At 31.3% G+C, this 22194-nt stretch overlaps 1 protein-coding gene across 1 annotated transcript; it reads right to left on the bottom strand.

The window, feature by feature from the left end:
- Nucleotides 1-1085: 1085 nt before the first annotated feature.
- Nucleotides 1086-18133, bottom strand: LOC143051238 (uncharacterized). Its single transcript, XM_076224208.1, has 10 exons — nucleotides 18048-18133; nucleotides 16637-16681; nucleotides 14886-14965; nucleotides 14358-14429; nucleotides 10671-10788; nucleotides 8156-8253; nucleotides 6288-6359; nucleotides 3997-4129; nucleotides 2886-3007; nucleotides 1086-1280 (listed from the first exon to the last, which is right to left on the bottom strand). Exons 1-10 carry the CDS (start codon nucleotides 18055-18057, stop codon nucleotides 1125-1127), a joined length of 906 nt encoding a protein of 301 aa, XP_076080323.1. The 5' UTR covers nucleotides 18058-18133; the 3' UTR covers nucleotides 1086-1124.
- Nucleotides 18134-22194: the final 4061 nt, after the last annotated feature.

Consider the following 22194-nt stretch of genomic DNA (forward strand, 5'->3'; position numbering starts at 1 on the left):
CAAATACCGCAAAGAAAAGGTAACCGACGATTATCTGAAAAGCTACTGAACATTAAATTATTCATTTTTGTTTAGTTTTTCGGTTTATATCAGCCTGATCAACTGCTTCAATTAAATTTTGATACCCGTATGCATAAAGAGGAAGTTCAATCTTGTCGCATTAGATAAAATAAAAATGCAGTATATTGTCCAGCTTATCTAAAAGTAAAGCTAAAGCTTAAACTAGAACCTTCATATTATGGAAGCTGTTAGTACATTATTTGCTATGATTGTCTGTATTTTGATTCGCTGTAAATATTCCAGATGCAACGTATCATATGACATTGGAGAATATACATAATTTTTGCAAATTACATTTGCCAGATGCCTTTTGAGAGTTATCCTGGTGACAGGTTCAAAAAGCAGGTCGAAAGTGTATAGTGTATATATATTATATTAACTGTATGTTCTCACTTCTTGGAATGTGCGTGAATTATTGGATAATTTCAATTAAACTTATGTTTAATTATGGAGCAATTACATTTAATTTTCAAAAGATTGCTCGAAAATCTTCCAAATTAGCTGGAAAGTGATATAGTTGAAAAAATAAACCACATGATTTTATAATATTCTGAGTGATATATATCATAAACGATTATTAATTTCTTTCAGAAGTATAATTGATTACGAGTGTGCTTACAGTTCTTGTCCATTCGTTTTTGATGTGTTTTGTTATTTGATTTTGCCATGTGATTATGGACTTCCCAAATTGATTTTCCTGTGTGGTCAGTATTTTTGTGATTTAACCTTTTATATTTCCGCTCAATTGGTTTATGCACAAAAACATTGTAAAATGTTAAGTTCATGCCTTTGATGATATTTAAAATATGATAGCTCACAAGTACCCCGAGTCTGATTAGATGTCATTCTTTAATTGCTCTTAACATCCATTTACGGTTTACACGATATATTCATTTGATCATTTTCACATGTATATGTATGGCTATGTATATTGATTGAGTTGTATTGGCAGCTTGTTGTGATCACAGACAATTAACTAAGAAGATAATAACAAACGAAGAATGCTAACCATTTCAAAAAGTTACTACATATCATATCAATTTATTTTCATACAACCAATTCAATTACGGTTGTGCTTGTATGTGGAAATCTTTATGAACATCACCCAATAAGTTTGCAGCGATACACCTGTAATCTCCGTCGTTATAAGGCAGAAAGTTCGATATAGTGAGTACATGTGTAGTGGGATCTACTTTCACATTAGGACCCAATCGTCTACCCTGCAAATATATTATATAAACTTACTATAATAGTATTATAGTACTCGAACGGATTTAATAATTTCAAGTTATTATACATAAACTGATCATTATGTCTCATACAAAAAGTAAGTCAGTAAATTTTCTTCGTGGTGACATGTGTAATAAAAGTTCAGTAAAGTACGAATACATTACATACTCAATAAAATACATCCGACCGAATGGGTCTATAAGTCACTTTCAAATCATAAAACGTATTTCTTTTATCATAGATATCAAACAAAATAATGACCAAAAAAAATAATTTTAAGTCATATATGACTTAGAATAAAAACAAATTTTATCACAACCATCAATTCAGAGTAATCGTTTTCTCTCTATTGTCCGGCAATACAACTTTCTTTTATGTATAAAACTCAAAATTAAGAATACATAGTATATTGCCTCCCCATTTTAAAGTGTGAGGTTGTTTTTCTATAGAAGAATTGGATATTGAATCATAAATCATTAGATAGGTAAAAGATAAATGAATTTGTTAACAAATAGAATGGAGAGAGCACGAATTCGTTATACATTTACATGTCACACTAATACAAATATTGATAGGCCAAAGTATGCTTTCCAATTCAAAAGGAGTAAATTAGATGATCAAAATTTACACATATGTCATGTGTCACATATGGTTTAGTTAACGTGTAATGAAACTGTTTGCATTATTATCTTTATATCCCATTTTGTCACATTGTTGTATCCATAAATTAAAAAAAAAAAAAAATACATTATTTGTTACGGAATTAAAGATGTGCGGTACTTCAGTCTAATAATCATAATGATGGGCTTGATTTTGTCTTAAATCTACGAAATATGGAAAATTATAATGGGAACCTTTAATTGACAACAACAACACACTATAGATATCATACGAATTTAATATTCAAGTAAAATTGAAGTTTGCATGCCTTGAAGTAAATTTTAAATAGTGACGTCATTCTCTTATATTTAATGCGTCTCCCTCGGTTTTGGTTTGTGACCCGGATTTGTTTTATTCTATCGATTTATGAGTTTTGAACATCGGTATACTACTGTTGCCTTTATTCATGGAAACATCATCCGTGTTGATTCTTCAAAAGATTGACATATAGTTCTGAGAGAAAATAACTCCATGTAGGTATATACGATTTTTTGAAGATCACTTTTCCTCATACTCAGTAAAAATTGTAATTCTCTAATAATTGTTTATGAGTTATTTTGAAACCTCTATTACCCTTAATGTATCATGTTTAAATTGCCTAAAAAATCATCAGACTTATTTTATAGTGCACTTTTGAAATAAGAAGGAAATATGTTGATAATAAGTTTGAACTAAAATTTACATAAAGACGATCAAAGTTTAATGACAGAATAATCAATTAAACACCTACAAAATGGATATGCACTCGTTTCACTAGAACTAAATAACTAATAGCATATTGGTTCAAATCCTCAAAATTAAATCAAAACCTGCGTTTTAATGATATATGTCTGTTCTCCCCCTCCCTTAACAAACCAAATAATGTGTCAACATTATTCAAATATTCATTGTTAGTTACACTTTTTGTTATTGAGAAGATATACAAAACTATTTACCCTAACTAAGAAATCTATGGTTGGGTTAGGATTTCCTGTGACAAGGCATTGGACAGTAACAGTATTGCCATATTTGATATTTGCTGGTCGTATTACAGTTTGTGTAACAATTGGGGGTGTCTCTAAAATGTAAAAGAAAACAAAAAAACCACGTGAGAATATTAAAATTAGATTCCCTAATGTATAAAATCAACGAACTGTATATCACCTTTCTCTAAAATCTATGACGCAAGATATGTCTACGTTCCTCTGATTTTACTACTGTGCAGCCACAATGCTTTATATTGCCTAACTCCAGGAACATAATTTCGTATCACTCAATTTATCTTAGTTTTTCGTTAGTCAAAATTCAATAATAAACTTCTTGATTTCGTTTTGTTTCCTTTGTTCGCCATGCCTAGTTATTTCTCGTAAAAGGAGTTTAGTAGTTTTTTTATTATATGTTCTTATTTCCCGTATGTTCTTTTTGATCACCCGATATGGTGGTATTAGAGCTTACAAAGACTATCCAAATAATTTTGGAAAGATTTTCATTAAAATAATTTATTTACTTTTTGTTTTATTTTTATTATTGTGTAATCGAACGACTAGAAACAAGAATTCGTATATAGTATTTTCTACATTGAAAAAGAAGTTACTTTCAAACATTTACCAAGAGCAGGTTTACAGATTTTTTTGTCAGATTTTCAGAATACTTAATCTCTTCCTAAGATATAGGGTTAAATATTTTGTTCTATACATATTATTTGTCTTTTGATATAAGACTACAATAGCTCATAATTGGTCACCCACCAAAACCTTTTTTTTATTTGAGATACGGTTTACGTCTGAGTCAGCCTTTTCCATTCATTTAGAACAATTCTTTACCTGGAAAAGGAGGTCCTTAACCTTTCAATATTTGCAGCTTATTGTGTTTTAGCTTATGTTCATGATGCTTATACTATCAATTTTAATTTCATGTTAGAAATTAACTTATTATAGATACCAGGATTGAACTTTGCATTTACGCCAAACGCGAGTTTCGTCTACATAAGACAAATTAGTGACGCTCAAATCTAAAAAGGTAAAAAATATTCTTTAACAAAAAGGCGGCTCGGACTTAGATACCTACGTTGTATTGCAGTAGTGGTCGACAATGTAGATGGTGAAGTAATTACTGAATGTGTTTTTGAACAGTTATAATTACACAGTGGAGAGTCACAACAGTAAGAGCAACCTCCATGATTAGACAAACTGCTACATACCTGAAATTTAAAAAGCCATCAAATATTGTACAGACAAATATTGTGGATACATTGATATTCACTGGATACAAATTGTCCAGGATTAAGTTGTTACACGAAGTACATTTTTTAAAAGCAAGGTATACATACTTTGTCATATTATTTTTGGGTTTTGTTAAGACATATTCATTTTCACCCTTTAAAAAAATAAGGGCATGATGTCGTTTACAATTAAATTTTAAGTTAAGTGTTATATAAAAAAAAACGTCACTCCTGTACAAAATATTTGATTGTTACTAAATATCAAATTCATCCAAGTACTTAGATATAGAAGGATGTGGTATTAGTGTCAACTCTACTTCCAAGTAACAATTCACAATAGAAAATTATTAAATGGTCAAGGTACGCATTGTCTTTATGATATAAACGTTCATTTTAATTCCGTAATGTTCTGACAAGAAATAAAGGTGTGAGAGTGCTTGCAGTACAGTTCTACTAATACTTTGATCCTGTTAACATTACTGATAAGGGATAATTTATGAAGTCCTATTGTAAAGTATATCAAACAAACTGGAAGAAATGTTGGCTTGTTTTTTTGTTGTTTTTACAGTAATTGTTATATAATGGGGGAAGTTTAATACAAAACACAAGATTGAAATCGATTTTCAAAGAAGTAAGTCCAGTAAGACCCCTTTTTGGTCCCAAAATATAGCACTTTTACAAAATTGTCAGAATATAAACTTTTAGCTATTTATTTGAAACAAGACTGCTTCTGCTACATGAATATGAGCTATTTTAGACAATACAATGCACGTATATCGGGTGCTAATATCATTGAGTCATGCTACATTAAATATTACTGAAATCTTAACAATTCTAGCATTGTAGTTAAATTGTAGACGGTTTCCGTCTTAAATGAAAGTGGCTGCATTTTTGCTCTTTCTAAATTTTGAATGTAACTTGAATTTGATGATAAAACATAACTTGTACCTTTTATAACTTTTTACACCGCTGGGTCGATGCCACTGCTGGTGGACGTTTCGTCCCGAGGGTATCACCAGCCCAGTAGTCAACACGTAGTCAACATTTCGGTGTTGACATGAATATCAATAATGTGGTCATTTTTATAAATTTCCTGTTAACAAAACTTTGAATTTTTCGAAAAACTAAGGATTTTCTTATCACAGGCATAGATTACCTTAGCCGTATTTGGCACAACTTTTTGGAATTTTGGATCCTCAATGCTCTTCAACTTTGTACTTGTTTGGCTTTAAAAATATTTTGATATGAGCGTCACTGATGAGTCTTATGTAGACGCAACGCGCGTCTGGCGTAATAAATTATAATCCTGGTACCTTTTTTAAACTTTTTATAAAGGGTGAGGATGAACACTTTCTTTTTTGAAAAAAAAACACCTGAAAAGTGACATTTGTTGGCATATTTGATAGATTTTTCATATTTAAGCTTTAATCGGAGCGCTTTTAATAATTAACTTAGTTAAAATCTTTCACTTAAATTAATTGAAACAACTGAAATAGATACTTTATTGTTTAAAGAGTGTGCAAAATCGTTCGGTTGATGAACTTGAAAATTGGGGCCAAAATCGGCCCTTACCGGACCTACTCCTTTAGCTGCAATATATATTTTGATTAAATCTGACAAAAAAAATAAACTTCATTCGGTCAGCCAGTATTTTTTTTTTTTATTCAACTCTTTTTATTAGGGCATACTTCTCTTAAAGTTCTGAACGGACAACTAACACCATCATCAGTGAATTGTGAAATCTTAGTAAAAAATTTAATTTGGCACACAAGTTATGTCTTTGTTCTTACGATAAACATGTGTACTAAGTTTTAAGTGTGTGTGAACACAAAATATTTTAGAGCAAAACTTTTGAGGTAACAGCCAACATATTTTCAGTTTCAGTATCAGTTAAAAGAAATTTGGGTTTATATTACAACTATTTTGAGAAATATGACAAAGATCAAAAGGATGTATAAAAAATACTCACACATTTGGAAGATTAATTAAAGATACAGTGTAATATGACTAAAGAAAATAGGTTTTTGTTTTAGAGATTTTTGTTCTGTCGTTTTTGTTAATATATTTCTTTTTTTTACTTACTATAAGCAAACCGATACTGACTAGAAAATAATTGCATTAATTCATATGTACTTACCGCCTTTTTAACACAACCATGTTCCCATCGAATATGCCCAAGATAATTAGTTACTTGTTGAAGCGAGCAGACCTGTAATAAAGATCATATGGTACCTGTGTATCGCATTCTTCAGTTTTCATTGGATATTACGATTACGTATTTCAAATGATATTTTATGTATCTAAAGCCTTGATTCTATTCTGCAGTATATGGACGCTTCGTTCTCTACACAGCTACATTTGCATAGGTACAATTTCTGTACTTAAAATCAGTAGTACTGGAAATTTACTTGTAATATTAAGTACTATTTCTTTACTTTAGAATTATTGTAATATTTTGGTAAATGTACATTCCAGTACTTGATTTGTACTTAACATATTGGTACAAAAATATTACCAACACTGATAACAGTATTCCATGTTTGAACATCATAACCTTATGAAATTTGAAAAAGACAAATTTTCAAAATGATGAAAACCAAAAATCTGTAGTACTTTTAATTTCAAGTACAAATCAAGTACTGTAAAATACAGGTACCTAAATATTACAATAATTCTTAAGTAGCAAAATAGTACTGAATATTAAAAGTGAATTTCCAGTACTACATATTTTTGGTACAGAAAAAGTACATATACAAAAGTAGCTGTGTATTCATACGTATATTGATAGTCATTATTAAAAATCTTGCGTAATTTAGATCTGGATATAAGCTGTTCCTTTTCATGACGTCACATATAACAATCATGACGTCACACATAACAATCATGGCGCAAGCGCCGTAGATTACAGAAAGTACGCTGAAATTAGTTAAATATTGCATTCTTATTTCTTCTAAACCAAACAAATATTTGTTGTGTTTTTGTATACAATAAAAGAAGTTAATCTTGTTTATTGACATTTTCAATAGCTCTATAAACATGGTAAAGATTTTGCAAAAATTAAAAATACGGGCCGTACGGTGACATTTAGTTCTTAATTTCTGCGGCATTTTGGTCTCTTTTTGAGAGTTGTCTCATTGGTCATCATACCATATATTCTTTTTATATATATATATATATATATGGACAGATCATTAAAGTCCATTATCATACATTATTTACATATATGATATATAAATTAAGGACTTTCACTCAGTAAATACATTACAAATTGATCTGCAAGATTGTTATGACGCTCGGACTTCGTCATCGCTCAATATAATCTGAACTGGGTCACATATAGCGTATTGAGCATCATCTCGTCAAAAGTCTTTAATTGCTAAATATTCAAGTTATGCTACGGGTTTTTTTTACGAAACAGTGTTATCTGTCTTGCAGTTAATATGTTTTTATTTTCAATGTGATGAACATGTCATAATATATTTATCGGATTGAACTAGTTTCAGGACCGAAAAAAACAAACTGTTACAATCAGATAAATATCTGGTTCAAATTATTACTAGATTTATTCGACTTGACTGGGCGGGGTTAAAGAAGTTCGCTTATCAAGACCAGTCCATCTATATACAGGGTTTTTGGGATGAATTCATCAATGAAGTATCCAGTTATTCGTCCCATATTTACACTCAATTCTTTTATAAACGTGTTTGGTAAGACTGATAGGTGATTAGAATTCAATAATAACGGCAATCATTCTTATCACACACATCTTCAAATAGACAATTCTTATGCAAATTAAAATACAATCAGTTGAAATAACATTGGTAATACCACCATGAGATATATTATCTTGTATGTTAAGCAAGCAACAACCACTCAAACAGTGGATTATTTAAGGCAAATGATATATTATTTTCAACATATATGGTACATGATAATTTTAGGCTAGTGCTTTTGACCCGTTTTGAAAAAAAACTGGACCAAATTAAAAAAAAAGTAATGACAAACCGAATGCTGATCACATAATGTTAACTGATGACAACTGTCAGGTCTACCACTTAAGTGGCACTTGTAGCAAAGGTTTGAACCTGTTGGCGGTACAAACTCTACAAAAAAATATATATCAAGTGAAAATAAACATACGTTCGTTATATTGTTTTATTCTGATAATTTCTACACCTAAATTAGTTCATTTTATGTATTTAAATTCAAACTAAAAGTTTGTTAATCAATTAAAAGTAGAAAGAAAAACATCATTATCACTGACCTAGTATATATGTACACTCAGAAACGTGTCCTTCCCCCCAAACGTGTCCGATTCTCCCAAACGTGTCCACATTGACGTCACTTAACTTCAAAACATGTCTGGTTGTAAAAGCACGCCTACGCTTGTCATATGTTTAAACTCCTAAACGTGTCTAATTCCCCCGACGTGTCCATATCAAGCTTTTCTTTTTCTTTTACGGGAACTAGTTTTGTGTCCATATGAAAAATATGTAGGTTATTTGGTTATTGCCTCTTTCATTAACGTATACTCATTTTACTATTTCATAAGAAAATAGAAACAAATTACATTATGTCTTAATCGGCAGCATAACCTGGGTAAAAGTGGGGGCGTCCGTTCGGCTATGTATACATGTATGTTGGATGCAAATGTAATCAGTCATGGTCATTTAAATTGTAGTAACTAGTACTTAATTATATACCTCGTATAGGTGAACTCTTTCATGGTGCCATCATGCAGTTGTATTTTAGAAAGTAACATGTTTTTTTTGTAATTTCGCATTTTTGTTTTTTAATTTCAACATTTTTGAAAATTTAAAACGGCTTCTATTACATAACGGAGATTAAAATAGTTTCTTACTGAAATCATAAAAAAATCGGTCTTTACTCGCTCTTAATTTTTTTAATATTAAAACCACAAGTAGTGTTAATAGTCCTGAATAACAGTAAAAAATTAGACCCATGCAATCCTAAATTCCCGGTATGATAATAGAACCTATCTTCAGTATTTATTGTTAACATGATGTTGAAATAGTTGGCACTGGACGTTATGTCTCGTGATTGTGTGTCTTAAGTGATGCTGAAACCTAAAATGTAATTAATTCAACTCTATAATTCTTTGTTTGTTCGCTCTAAATGAGTATGAAATACTTGCAACTTGACAATAAGCAATTTTAGTTAAAAGTTAATTCATAGTTACAAATTAAATTTGCTATTATGATAATCATCAAAAAACGGCGTTGATTAAACTAACTAAAGCTAATAAATGATAACCTCATCAAATGTGTCCCCTATAATAGAATTGCCGTAAAAGTTAACGAATTCATTTAGGAGATACATGTATAAGGGCATATAGACGTGAGACGTTCTGGCGTTTAAAAGCGAATAATAATTATCAAACACGTTAGGGGGTTACGAAATCGGACACGTTTGGGCAATATTGAATATTATGGACACGTTTGAGGAGAATAGACATGTTTGAGGGAATCGGACACGTTTGGGGAGAAGGACACGTTTGGGAGTGTTACATATATATTTGTTTAGAGGTCAGCTGAAGGACGCCTCAAGGTGCGGAAATTTCTCGCTTCATTGAAGACCTGATGGTGACCTTCTGCTATTGTCTGTTCTATGGTCGGGTTGTTCTCTCTTTGACACATTTCCCATTTCCATTCTCAATTGTATATGTATGTTTTCGTCATCTCATGCCTAGTAGTTATAGAAAAAATTGAAAATTCATGCAACGGTAATGAAAAAAGCTGAAAAAAAAATATATACACAAACTTAAACGAAACTAGATCCTTTTAAATTTCGTCGGGTAGTATGGATATTTTATTATGATAATGTACTACAATGCTTGATTTGGTGAAAATAAGATGGCATACGGACATATAGAGATTTTTTTCGACCGGCAGTACAACTTCTCTTAAACTGTTGCTTTTGATTGGCTGTTCGGGTTGCATCAATACGTAGGACAGTCAAGGCAGACTTGTTAATGGCTATTATAATGTTTTATTTTTTATCAGTACCGTTGCGAAATCTAAAATAACTTAACCATGATAATAGTCATGAAAAATAGATCCATATATACCGTTTCTAACAAATTGAACATTAAAGAAGATGGTATTATCAAACTGCTAGAACATATTTGTTGCACATGTAGGATCAATATATTAACTAGTGGTAGTTTGATTTCCTATGGGTATCAATTTGGTCGATCGTAAAAGCCAACTTGTTTTTGTACTCATTGGAGAAAGAATTCGTTTGCCAGATGCTCTATAAAAACTTTGTATTTAATTTGAATTGGCCTTTTAAAATTATTTTTATTCGCGTGTCACTGTTGAGACTTATGTAAACACGAGTCTGTCTGTCCTGGTATCTTTGATGAGTTATTATGATCTTGGTTTAACTGATTTTAGCCATTTTTGGCACAAATATTTTGTATTTTGGGTTATCGATGTTCATCAACTTTGTGCATGTTTACACGCATGATTATATATTGATGAAAATGCTAAATACATACTTTCAGCACCACAGTGTCCGTCGATATTGCATACGTCTTTATCATTGCAACAAACAGAACATATATTGGTGCCAATACTTCTTCTTTTGCCGAATGGCCCATGAGAAGCGGTACATACCTGAAAAAGTTTTTATATACTGCGTGTGGCTATCAATGAAAAAATTGTCTGAAGAAACTTACATAAATAAATTACTTGCAAACAATTATAACGTTAATAGAAGGAATATAAAAAAAAATCCGTCTCCTACACAATAGCATAAAAGAAATATTATATGTTTTCAGTGCACACCAATTGAAACTTTAAAACAATGAAAATGATTATTATATCTGTTTGTGTTTGAAAATCATAAACAGATATTCAAACACAACTTTTGGTCCTTGAATATGTATCTTAAGGATGTACTTAGGTGAGGTTTTGGAATTTGTGTCAAATGTTCGTACTGCTTGATGTTTTTCCATACAATACAATGTAAAATATTTTGCCCCATAGCACCCATTTTTTTTTTCATTTAAGACTTAATGACAGGCCATTTAGCAAAATTTTACAAGATTCTTGATTTTCTTTCTTTTGTTTTGAGACCTAAATAATACCAATGCAAATATAAGATAAAAGTCCGAGTCAGCCTTTTCCCGCCATATTTTAAATCTCAAATATCTCGAAAAGGAGGTCAATGACCTATCAATATTTTGAGCTTATCTTTATCCAAATTGATGCTCTACCAGCTTAAAGTATCAATTTGAATTTCTTAATTTCTTAATTTTAACCTAACCTCACCTAAGTACATCCTTAAACTCTTATATGACGACCTACTATCGTCAAGCAGTATATCTGTTACAGTGAATTTGTATAATCAGGGATTATGTAGAATAACTGATTTTTCAGGGAATATGTAGAATCACTGAAATCATTAGTAATTATATATAATCCCTGAAAATGACCAGTGATTTTACATAATCACTGAACATTTTAATAATTATTCTACATATTCCCTAATATGATTTCAGGGGATATGAATAATGTAAGGATGCTTTGTTTGTTAAAAATAAATAATATAGACAAATTTTCATTTTTTTTCTTTCATATTCCTTGCCAGATGAAATAATTTTGCTTTTAAACACAGAGGAAGACTTCAAAATAAATAATAATAAACATTCCTTTTATAGCGATAACTTTACATGTATTGTTTGTTGCTTATTAAAAAAAAGCCAGCGTCAAATGGATATTCGTGTTCTATTTGTAAATCCACAGAGCTTATAATTGTTATTTGTGGCAAAGAAGATGATGGAACATCTGTTTTGTGGGTTTTTTTTTTTTTTTTTTTTTTTGGGTATTTTTTTGTCAAATGAACCTGAGAGAACTCAAATGTGATGATGTTAAAACAGGCAGAACTGAATGATTGATAAATAGAACAAAATTTTAGAGGAAGCTGGCATTTGGCGTAATATTCTCATAGCAATTCTGCAGGGAAAAAAGAAAAGGGAAACCCAAAAAACATAATCATTTGCAATTGTTCACAAAAAATCTGAAAAAGAATATTGCCTGGCCACTTAACGCGGCATTTTACTCGAACATTTTACAATTTATGTTTATATTGATGTTTTATATGATTTTATAGAATAAATTATTTGACTTTTATTCATTTTCTTTATAGTTAAAACTATTTCTTCATTTCAGTTATTATGTATAATCCCTGACGTTTTTTCTAGTGATTATACATAATCCCTGAAAATTTTAGTGATTATATATATTCCCTAAACTAGCCAGTAATTCTACATAATCCCTGAAAGTTTCAGAGATTCTACATAATCACTGATTATACAAATTCACTGTAACATATCCACAACATATCTACATGAAGTGCAAACTTTGTAATACACAAAAACGGCAGTTCCGCGTTAAGACCAACTTGTTTATACTGCCAGGTATTCTAAATATTTGACATCAGAATCCACAGTTTACGAAGACCAAGATTCAGATGCAATATATTTATTTTTATTCTAAAGCAAGATAAACGCGAAAATGATGTTATTGTCTTGGCATGGTAACGAAACAAGGTGACGTCACAAGTATGTTTCCGTAAACAACAAATCAAATCTAAATATCGGGCGTTTTTAAGCTTCTTGTACGCCTCAGAACGAATAAAATTACATAGGAAGAATTTATAATATATTATTGAATATGCGATTTAAAAACAGATATTGAATTATATATAATATAACTAAAATTGTCAAAATTGGGTAAAACGGAACAGCCAAAACAGAATCGTATTTATAAGGCTTGCACGGTTAAAAAAATTACCGAACTTGTTCTATTGTAATGGAAATAATGGGTTGGGCATTTATATTCGTAAACACTAACGCTCAGGGTAAATTAATCAAATATAAATGCCCAACCTATGGTTAAATGAATACAAATCTACGCCTGCCATGAATTATTTCTTAAGTATTATATGCTTCAAATGCTATTATAAATTTCATATATTGTTGACGATTGTAATATATATATAAACGAAGATGTGGTATGACTGCCAATGAGATAACTGTCCAAAAGAGACCAAAATGACACAGACATTAACAACTAATGGTCACAGTACGGCCTTCAACAATGAGCAAAGCCCATACCGCATAGTCAGCTATAAAATGCCCCGATATGACAATTTAAACAATTCAAACGAGAAAACAAACGGCCTTATTTGTATAAAAAATGAACGAAGAACAAATATGTAACACATAAACAAACGACAACCACTGAATTACAGGCTCCTGACTTGGGACAAGCATATACATAAATAATCTGGCGGGGTTTAATATGTCCCAACCCTCCCCTAACCTAGGACAGTGGTATAACAGTACAACATAAGAATACTCGGTTTAGAAGAAATGACTTTAGATTATATAGCTCCTCACTTATATAGGTATCTATGTATTCTTGACGTTCAAGTTGAATCTAATATGCAATTCCCTTTTCAATTCCTTCATTTATTGAATCAGGAGGTCAAATATACTTTATTGCCACCGGAAAAGATATTCTGACGTTTATTAGGTTTGCGCTTTTCCCTCCCAGTTCAAGACATACCAAGCTGAATGTGGTTATTATTAGACACGGAATCAGCCAATTGCAGGTAGGCATATTACGAACTTGAGATCGACAAAACAGGGGACACATTTAAGTATGCCTATTATATCTAGACATTTAACGATTGAGAATTAACATATTCCGGAAGATGAATAAGTTTAGCTTCCAAACAAACACAAGCGTCGACACTGTTAGTGCATGGTCTGCTAACCTATTATAGCACCTGCCTATGTTATTTAAACTTTTAACAAGAGTTATCGTTTCTGAGTCCTTAGCCTTATACTAGTATGTACTGCTTTTGAAACTTGCTCATTATGTCTTGCCAATGTTAATTAAACTTTTAACAAGTGTTAACGTTTCTAAGTCCTGAGTTTTATATGTACTTCTTTTTTTGAATTTTGTCATTTCGTCAATTTTTGTTTGCATCACGTGGACGACTTATTTTAGTGTACTCTTTGTATCTTTCTCCTTATTTTGTAATGAATAATCTGAGAAATGTATACAAACCGAATGTTATAGATTGATAACAAAACGGACAGAACCGGGTGTAGAAAAATACCACACTGTTTATATAGGAGCAGAATATATTTATAAGTAATGTAGTAACTTACCTGCGTGGCTTTACACCCTACGTCGTATAATATTATTCCATCAGTAGTAACATATTTATCAAGATAACATTCCTGAAATAGTTATCAAAGGAACAATGATTATAAATTTTTACGCCAGACGCGGGTTTCGTCTACAGAATATTTTTATCCTAAAATGCCCTGTACCAAGTCAGGGAAATGGCCATGTGATACTATAGTTCGTTTCTGTGTGTGTTACATTTTAATGTTGTGTTTCTGTTGTGTCATAGTTCTTTATATTTGATGCGTTTCCTTTAGTTTTAGTTTGTAACTCATATTTGTTTTTTCTTTAACTATTTATGAATTTCGAACAGCGGTATACTACTGTTGCCTGTATTCATCAGTGACGCTCAAAATGAAAGTATAGTTATTTTTAATAAAATTTATAAACTTGTTTGCGTATTTATAGAGACAAAAAAACAACAACTCCGCTCTATCAAATTAAAAAAAGTAACTTCATCTGTTAAATCAGCTAAATATAAAACGGATTTTAGAAAAAAAGACAATTACCTCGTTTCTTCCACATTCTGACACATGACTACAATCAAATGGTTGTGTTACACTATTACATTGTAAACATCTTCTGGCATCTTAAACGGATAAAAAAAAATAATATCAATAAAAGTATTGTTTACAATGTGGATTTCTGTCATATTTTTAGTGTGTACGACATTTGTTATGTTATTTCGCATATACAGAAAAAAATATTACAGTCATTATTTATAAAACAATTCTGAATTCTATTTTAAACTGGAGTAAATTATGAAAATAGTTGACCTCATTTTAATATCAATAAAAAGTGTTGTTTACAGGTCTAATTCACCATTTTCTACATTTGAAAATACCTGTACTAAGTCAGGAATATGACAAAAGAGGGGCCAACGATACCAGAGGGACAGTCAAACTCATCAGTCAAAAAAATAAACTGACAATGACATGTCTAAAAATGAAAAAGACAAACAGACAAACAATAGAACACATGACACAACATAGAAAACTATAGAATAAGCAACACGACCCCACCAAAAACTGGAGGTGATCTAAGGTGCTCCTGAAGGGTAAGTAGATTCTGCTCCACATGTGGCACCGGCGTAATGCTCATTGTTATAAAAAATCCGGTAAAATAGTCTGATTCGGTAGGTCACATTCATGAAAGGGAAGGGGATTGTAGTTGGGACGTAAAGAACATACAATTGTTGTCCATTCGATTTTGCCATTTGATTAGGGACTTTCCGTTTTGAATTGTCCTCTGAGTTTGGTATATTTGAGATTTTTCTTTTTACAATGTAGTCTTCTGTCATATTCATTACATGGAAATTGATTATTTCTAAACCTTGTAATCCTCAACCTTAAATATCTGTACATTTTATGTACGAGCATTTGCATGAAAGTAAAACTAAAACTTTCATTAGGCTATCACAAAAAGGAAATTGTCAAATTTGAGGATTACTCTTGATACCTAAACAACTTCGTGCTTTCATCGACAACCTTTAAAAACAAAGTCGAACGTCTAGTTAGTTATAATGTACAACGTACTGTAAGTTAGTGTTTCATTGCATTGACTAACCACTAGAGTATCGCATGGTCTGACCAGACTAACGCCTTTTTGGGAATATAAGCTATTTACATGTACCTCATGTTAAGCAGAATATATGTATACCAGTAATTCATTAATAAATATTACCATAGAAACTGTAAACTTGTATTATAAAAATAATAGATACCTGTTTGTATAAATACACATTACAATTAGGATCTCGATGATGAAGGCACACATGTTGTGCTTGATATAGAAATAGTGTCTGTGATTTGTTGGAAGTTATTGATTATAATGCCATACATGTTGTGATTGATATGTAATGCAATTTTTGGGATTTGTTTTATGTTTGTGAAAACGATAACTAACAGAAGGGTTTATCATCTTGATGCCATTAGAAGATTGATGAATATGAAAAGGAGATGAAGTATGATAACCAACTGCATTCTCCACAACAATCACAAATAAGTGATACACGTCATATTAGGAATTCTAGGGAATCAACTCATAGATATCATGAAGTTTTGTATTTGCGCCAGACGCGGTTTCGCCTACAAAAGACTCATAAGTGACACTCGAATAAAACTAAGTTAAAAAGGTCAAGAAAGTACGAAGTTCAAGAGTATTGTGCACCAAAAAAAACCCAAAACAACCTAATATTAATATAAACATAAAAAGTATAAAACTAATGCTGTATTGTTTGATAACAATGTAAAAAACTTACATACTACACTGTTAATCAGACAGAGGCAAACAATCAGGTTGAAAACTAAAAAAAAGTTATCAAATTATTCATGTTATCTGAAAGCATCAATCAGACATGAATGCATGTGTAATTAAAAGAATTATAAAAGCAAAATGACGATAATGATGAAGCATAAAACGTATTACCGACTTCTTAAGCGTCCATCTGTTTACAAAACCAGCTAACTAAAAAAGACTACTTAACCAAATATAAGAAAGGTTTGATGATACGGCATTAAACATTGGCAGAGTGCCAAAAAGTTGTCAAGAAATTGATTAGAAATTTATAAGAAAAAGGATTTTTTTTTTAATTCTAAAAGGGAATATAATGATAAGACAAATAACATAGCAAGTGAGAAAAAAAACCTTCGTTATTGAGAGGCAAAACGATTTGAACATTGCCCTCTCCTTCCAGTTTTGCCGACAGTGGTAGATGGCACATATTATGCCATTATGAACTGTACATTTTTATGTCTCCGCATTGAATCAGTTTATATGGCACATCATAGGTTTTGATCTTCAATCAAGGTTCCTGTATCATTGAGCTGTTGTTTCAACCTAAGATTTAGATCATTACAGACATTTTTATTTCATAATGTCGTTGTTTAACAGTCGAAACTGCTGAAAAGTTAGTTTCTGTCAAGTATGTCTGCAATGTATTATAATTGATACGGTCATCCTTGTTCATAATTCGTTTTTGTTTACGGATTATTAAGTAATGAAAATATTGAGTAAGACAAAAAAAATATAAGGTCTATTGAATGCTCCAGCTTTATGATACTAAGCAAAGCACGTACATTGTCCTTAAAACTGCAAAAAAAAAAAAAGAAAAAAAAAACGGAGCTTACAATAGAAAATCATATCTTTGTTTTGTGTTGATTGGTTTGTATTTTTCTATGTGTTTTGTGTACTATTGTTAGTCTGTTTGTATTTTCCTTTCTAAGCCTTGTTTATTTTAGAATTATGATTTTAAAATTACCCCAGGTTTTGTTTGACCCTTTTTTTTGACTGAAAAGCCCCATGCAAAAGTATTCTTAAACATGTAAACTTTTAAATACAGAAAGATTTCACTTATTTAACATGACTAACAATATTATTAATGTGCATGCTGATTGTTTTTTAATTTTTAATTCAGCTGTTCTAAATTGATTATATCTTTAAATGCAATTTGCATGTCATTATTAAAATTTTCATAAAATAAACCAGACAATAACTGCAGCTGTTCTCAATTGGAAATTCTTTCAAATACAATGTGGATGTTAATTTCGTCATATATCGAGACTATCAAACCTGCACTAATTGCAGCAGTCCTAAACGAACTAATTGAAACAGTACTAAACTGATTATTTCTTTCAATGTAATAGTTTAATAAAAAGTGATATAAAACTTACTTTTAGCCATATCAGGGGAATGTAATTGTTATCAATCATGTATTAAGTATTACATGTACTCAGTAGATGATATAAGATTAGGGTTCAATGTCGTCTATTACAAACAGTTGGCTAGACTTCTATATAGATATAAGAAGATGTGGTATGAGTGCAACTGGGACAACTCTTCATACAAACCACAGTTTGTATAAGAGAACCATTATTGGTCAAAGTACGGTCTTCAATGCTGAACCTTGGCTCACATCTAACAACAAGCTATAAAGAGTACAATAAATGACACATTGAAACTGTTTTTGGCATTTGTATATGTAATTGCAATTTAGATAAAATACAACTACAGTTTATATATTAATACAGTGAAACTATTAAGAGACCATTGAAGGAAAAGTGGTCTCATAAGACAAGAACGAATTTTACAGGTTCAATTTATACAAGCTAAAGGAAAAGGTCTCATAACACAGGTTACTACTTAAAACTCTTGTTTCCATTGTATGTAATATTTTCAAAAGGAAACACCAAAACGTCATGAATGACTTTCTTCATCCCAAACAATTAAATTTAACTACGCCATTTTCATTTTGGGTACGATCAATTAAATTACAAACAACTTTTTAGATTCTGAAGTTGCCAATTAGGCAAGTTTGACAATTACCAGAATAGTTGAATTGATTTTATTTATTCGGGAAATCTTGTTTATGTATGACAAGAATAAAATTACACAGGTTATTGTGAGCAGGATACAAAATTTACACTGAAAACAGTATGGCTATGCTATATAGCGGTGTACTTATTTTGCAAGATACCAGAGGGACATTTAAAACACATATGTCTAAAATTAAATAAGAACGCAGTGCTAAAATAGAAAAAGACCAATACGCAAACAATAGTACAAAACGGAACATAAAAACTAAAGACTTAACCAGATAACCCCAACAAAAACAAGAATTTATCTTGAAGAAGGGTAGGCAAATCCTGCTCCGCATGTAACACTTTTTATTTATCCTTCAAAAACTTTTTGAGAGAGTCATGATTGCAAATCAATATCTGCAAACAGCAAACATTTAAATAGGTGTTTCAATTACGATAGATATTGCCTAAGTGATGGAATGTGATCGTCCGGTAATTTTTACAGAAACTCGGTTTTAATAATATTCCCCATGTAATGCATTCCATATTCTAAGGTAAGGAAACATGTCTCATATATTACCAAGTTTCTAAAATGTTTCAATGTATTGACAATATTCATCTCGGCTACATAGAATCAAAATCCTATGTTCTATATTTTAATATGCAGAATTCATATGTTATTGAAGCACTACTCGACTTTTCCTGAATGAAAATACAATTCATTGGATTTAGTACGACTGATTGTTTTAAATATACGAGAAAAGCAAGATATGAAATAAAACCTGAATAAAATCACAACAAAAACATGTAGACCCCCATCCAAAATAAAACACAAAAGATCAAACATGCAAACGAAGCCGAATCATACCCAAAAAATGTTGTGTACGCCACCATGAGTTGGTTGACTCACAGAAGACAAATTTAATGATATCTAATTTTCGTAACCATAATGCCACCGTTTTCTTTTTGATTTCTTTGAATTTGACCTACCAGTGTGAAAAAAGAAAACGGGTGCCACACGTGGAGCAGGCTTTGTTCATCGGTAATGAACACCTGAGATAACCCTCGCCACTTAGTATTGTTTCTGTTGAACAGTCTTTTAATTTTCATGTTACATTCTATATACTGTTATGTGTTTTTTTCTCAATGGCGTTTTCAGTCTATTGTCAATTTTGAATGTTTATTTAGTATGAGAGATTACAATTTAGATCCACCAGCCCTATACTGTGTGACATGATGGTCAACATGACAAAGACCACCAAAGGTACAGTAACGATAAACAATAACCATTTGTCATCGTTTTATATAAAACCAGGTTTAATATACCGTTTTCTACACACGGAAATGTCTGTCCTATTCAAAGTCAATGACAATTATTTCTATTCGATTCATGTGTTTGGGCTTTTGATTTTGCCATTTGATAAAATCACTCTGTTTTAAATAGTCCTTAAAGTTTGTATGCTTGGTATCTTATTTTTAAGTATCTCAGTAATATTTGCCGATAGATGTATATATATTTTTTCAATCAATGCAATACTACCATGTGAACTATAAAAATTTAAGGTGATTCCATCATTATTTATATCAGAAAAAATTGAAAGCAACACGTTTAATGGTTTCTTTCGTTCGTAGCGCTTTTCTGGATTTACCTTCATTAGGAACGCTCAAAGCCAAACATTTCAAATCCGAAGATGTATACGTACTGAAACCGTTAAAGAGCTATGTCAAAAATACCTAAAATAAATAGCCAAATCCAACTAAAGCCAACTTTGCCTGAGGGAGTTTAAAGCTTAGTTTCTAAAAAATTTCAAAATTTACAAACGGACAATTTTAGTAAAGTTTGTTAAATAATGTCAGTATCGAAGTACTGACTACTGCGCTGATGATACCCTCGGGGACTGATAGTCCACTAGCAGTGGTGTAAAAATTTAAAAACAACACGTTTAATGAATTCTTGCGTCCAAAGCGCTTTTCTGGATTTGCCTTCATCAGGAACTCTCAAAGCCAAACATTTGAAATCCGAAGATGTATAGTGACCGAAACCGTTAAAGAGCTATGTCAAAAATACCTAAAATAAATAGCCAAATCCAATTAAAGCCAACTTTGCCTGAGGGAGTTTAAAGCTTAGTTTCTTAATAATTTCAAAATTTACAAACGGACAATTTTAGTAAAGTTTGTTAAATAATGTCAGTATCGAAGTACTGACTACTGCGCTGATGATACCCTCGGGGACTGATAGTCCACTAGCAGTGGTGTAAAAATTTAAAAACAACACGTTTAATGATTTCTTGCGTCCAAAGCGCTTTTCTGGATTTGCCTTCATCAGGAACGCTCAAAGCCAAACATTTGAAATCCGAAGATGTATAGTGACCGAAACCGTTAAAGAGCTATATGTCAAAAATACCTAAAATAAAGAGCCAAATCCATATGAAGCCAACTTTGCCTGAGGGAGTCGAAACCTTATTTTCTTAATAATTTGAAAATTTACAAACGGACACTTTTAGTAAAGTTTGTTAAATAATGTCAGTATCGAAGTACTGACTACTGCGCTGATGATACCCTCGGGGACTGATAGTCCACTAGCAGTGGTGTAAAAATTTAAAAACAACACGTTTAATGATTTCTTGCGTCCAAAGCGCTTTTCTGGATTTGCCTTCATCAGGAACGCTCAAAGCCAAACATTTGAAATCCGAAGATGTATAGTGACCGAAACCGTTAAAGAGCTATATGTCAAAAATACCTAAAATAAAGAGCCAAATCCATATGAAGCCAACTTTGCCTGAGGGAGTTGAAACCTTATTTTCTTAATAATTTGAAAATTTATAAACGGACAATTTTAGTAAAGTTTGTTAAATCATGTCAATACCGAAGTACTAAAAGACCTTCATGACAATTTGTATATGACAAGGTCACGATTGTATAGTCTTGATGATGGTAAATTCTTACCTGCTCAAATTGCTTTACAGTTGAAATGTAATAGTAGAATTAATGAAATACACACGTGTAGCATAGCATTTTTTTTACATTTTATTATGATCATCGGTTTTAAATTGTACAGATTATAGTAAGTGAAACAAATCGTACTAAATAAAGGCAACAGTAGTATACCGCTGTTCACAACTCATAAATCCATGGACAAAAAACAAAATCGGGGTAACACTGAGGGAAACGCATTAAATATAAGAGCAGAACAACGACACACCATTTAAATGTAACACACACAGAAACGGACTAAGCATTAGACAAAATCCTATGAGAATAACAAATATAACATCAAAACCAAATACATGAATTTGGGATAGATAAGTACCGTGACACGTCTTATAGTAATGTGAATTCACACTCAATAATAGAAAACAAACGACACAACGGAAACACAACGTTAAAATGTAACACACACAGAAACGAACTATAACAATGACCATATTCCAGACTTGGTACAGGACATTTATAAAGGAACAAATGGTGTGTTGAACCTGGTTTTGTGGCATGCCAAACCTCCTTCTGTTATGGCCATGTG

Source organism: Mytilus galloprovincialis, chromosome 11 (genome assembly GCF_965363235.1).
Source record: "Mytilus galloprovincialis chromosome 11, xbMytGall1.hap1.1, whole genome shotgun sequence".
NCBI lineage: Eukaryota > Metazoa > Mollusca > Bivalvia > Mytilida > Mytilidae > Mytilus > Mytilus galloprovincialis.